The sequence below is a fragment of the Punica granatum genome, unplaced genomic scaffold, assembly GCF_007655135.1.
Source record: "Punica granatum isolate Tunisia-2019 unplaced genomic scaffold, ASM765513v2 Contig00391, whole genome shotgun sequence".
In the NCBI taxonomy this organism is placed as follows: domain Eukaryota; kingdom Viridiplantae; phylum Streptophyta; class Magnoliopsida; order Myrtales; family Lythraceae; genus Punica; species Punica granatum.
Genome location: NW_022204311.1, coordinates 2,211 through 4,843, shown reverse-complemented (window position 1 = coordinate 4,843; position 2,633 = coordinate 2,211). Strand labels below are relative to the sequence as shown.

Genomic DNA, 2,633 nt, shown 5'->3' with positions numbered 1-2,633 from the left:
CCTATATCCGTAATGTCGACGCAACACATGAAAGACAACGAATCAAAATTTGAAGGATGGTAATTGAACCTCGCGCTTTCACTGAAAGCTCGGGCTTGAGGGCAAATGATGGGCCTAGAGACAAGGGCCCCTAAATCAAGCCAATAAAAGACCTGACCTAAAACTAATATATATGACCTCATAATCTAATAGCAGGTACAGCCACACAGTGTCTCTTCAAATTCAAATTCAAACCCCTTCGCAGGTAACTGTCAACGGTTATAATAAGATTATATAATACTCCAGGTATATAACTTTTCAGGGGATTCATTCATTCATTCTTACGACCAATACTCATTTAAGCATCAGAGAGGGAAAATGAGATTCTCTACCGATATTGCCCTTCTTGCAAGTTATGCTAGCATGGAGTTTGAAGAGGTGTCTTCGTCAACTAGATTAGATGCTCATCCCTTCAAGAGGATGTCAGGCACGCCCATTTTCCGAACATCACAACCAAATACCTAAGAGAGATCCACAGTTTTTCTTCGGGCTTTTTTTCTCCCAATTTTCGGGCTTTTTTCTCTTAATTGAAACAAAATCTCAAAAATGGTTAAGTTTGGAGTGCTTAAGCTCTTTGGTAACATTAAAGAACTCAAGAACGCGAAACCACTGGTCCCATCTTTTAAGCCTATGAACCGCCACGGTTTGTGGTATGAGCTCATGTGAACACCTCCCATTCATTCCTGGGTAGTCGTACATACCCGGCTTCTCTGTGTGTCGGTGCCTTGCCTTGCCTCCCAGATTCAACCACCTCCCCACTAACTTGTCCTCTGGGCCGTGTTGATCATTCATCGGAATCTCCGATTTCCTATCCACTCGATGATGTCCCATGACAATACGAAACCCATTCCTGACATGTATTCCACGTAAGGGTTCATACTTGGACATGGGATCACAAATCCATAGTACAAGTCCCATCGAGACAGGGGCTCCAGCGAGGCAGCTAACGGCTCAATGCGGAGGAAGACATCATCATCAGCCTTCATGACGTAATCATAGTGCCTGGGGAGGATGTGGGGGAGTGAGGAGAAGTAGGTGTAGGTCTTCCCGGAGTTCATGTTTTCGGTGCAGTTAAGGATGATAATGTCGTTGAAACGTAAGATCTCTAAGGCCACGAGTGTCTTCTGCTCAGGTTTGTGAGGTTGCAGAAGACAAACTTAACGTCAATTTCCGCCAATGGAGAGGACTGTATTCCATAAATGAGACGAAGGAAGTGGCGGCGATCATAACTATCAGGGCGCATTAAGATACCTATCAGGAGGCGGAATCGAGCATGGGCTTGGTCAGATGTCGTGTTAAGTTTGATGTTACATTCGGATGCCGACCCAGCTAGGTATGGTGATTTAATTCGGATCGTGAAGAGGATGAAGGAGATGAAGAAGGTGAGGAAGAGGGCAAGAGAGTTGAAAGAAATAAGAATTAGGCACCTTGGATGCATTGTTGGACCTAACAGTTGTGTTTTGTAGCAATTAGAACTCAGGAAGAGTACTGCCACAGGAAATTAAACAATTTGATTTTCAAGATTGAGATATTTATATTTTATTGGGCAGGTTTGAGTTAGAAATTTTCAATAATTATCAGGAAAAAACAACCAACTGACACTTCGGTTAAATTATTTGTATACACACAATCCACCTTCAAAGAAAATCACATCATTCTTGTGAATTACAAAACTTTTTTTTTAATTACAAATGAGACTAAAAAGAGATAAACTGGTGAGGAAAAATGTTATAGGGACAGGGGAAGTCCTACTGATAAGAATCGAATCAAGCACCTCTTAGTCTAAAGTTGAGAGTAATGTCATTGCAGACGACATTTCTCTCGATAAATAAAACCTTTTAATAACAAGAAATGGACAATCAATTGAAAAAGACTAAAAAGAGATATTATTGTGTCTATAGTAAAAATGAAAAAATTTTGATGACTTTATCTCATCGCATAGCAGGAGGAAGCAGTGCACCAATAAAATTACACCGAGTGAGTGTGAATGGATTTGTTTAACGTGTATGAATTGCGGGCAATTAATTTATATTACGAATTATTTCTATTGAATGTTCCGTGCCCCATTGTTGTAGAAAATGGCCGTTTAAAATTTTCCGCACCTCGGAATTGAACTGTCACTCGACACTGATATATGAGAAATCAAATTTCGAAACTTTGAAAAGGATTCAATTTTTTTCCTTTTTCTTTTTTGGGTGAAAAAAAAGTTTCAATATGTATTAATTAGCAGTCAGGGGTGTATTTATATGCACAATTTTTCCTCAGTTAGTCGACATGCTCTTTTCCTGAGCATTATTGGGCGAATGTGGCCATCAATATCACCAATAAATTTTTTCATGCTTTTCTTGATTCATCGGGGCCATCGAAATGTTTTACACGTGAAGAGATAGAGAGAGGGAGGGAGAGGGAGAGAGAGGGAGTAATTGTTTAGTTTAATTAAGACTTTGCATGCATGAGAGTGGAGGTAGATCTGTTAATATTACATGGAAGACTCATCACATGTTTCGTACAAGCTAGTAAACATAACTCAAGCTTAACACAAATCGACTAGGATCCCATTGATATATTTGTATTATATTAAGAGTACAGTGCAC

At 39.8% G+C, this 2,633-nt stretch overlaps 1 protein-coding gene across 1 annotated transcript; it reads right to left on the bottom strand.

The window, feature by feature from the left end:
* Positions 1–328: 328 nt before the first annotated feature.
* On the bottom strand, positions 329–1,553 carry LOC116190216 (beta-1,3-galactosyltransferase 6-like). The gene is given in 3 exon segments (XM_031519876.1): positions 329–851; positions 854–1,171; positions 1,174–1,553. Coding segments are annotated over 3 exon segments (894 nt in total). The 5' UTR covers positions 1,478–1,553; the 3' UTR covers positions 329–579.
* Between the last annotated feature and the right edge of the window lie 1,080 nt (positions 1,554–2,633).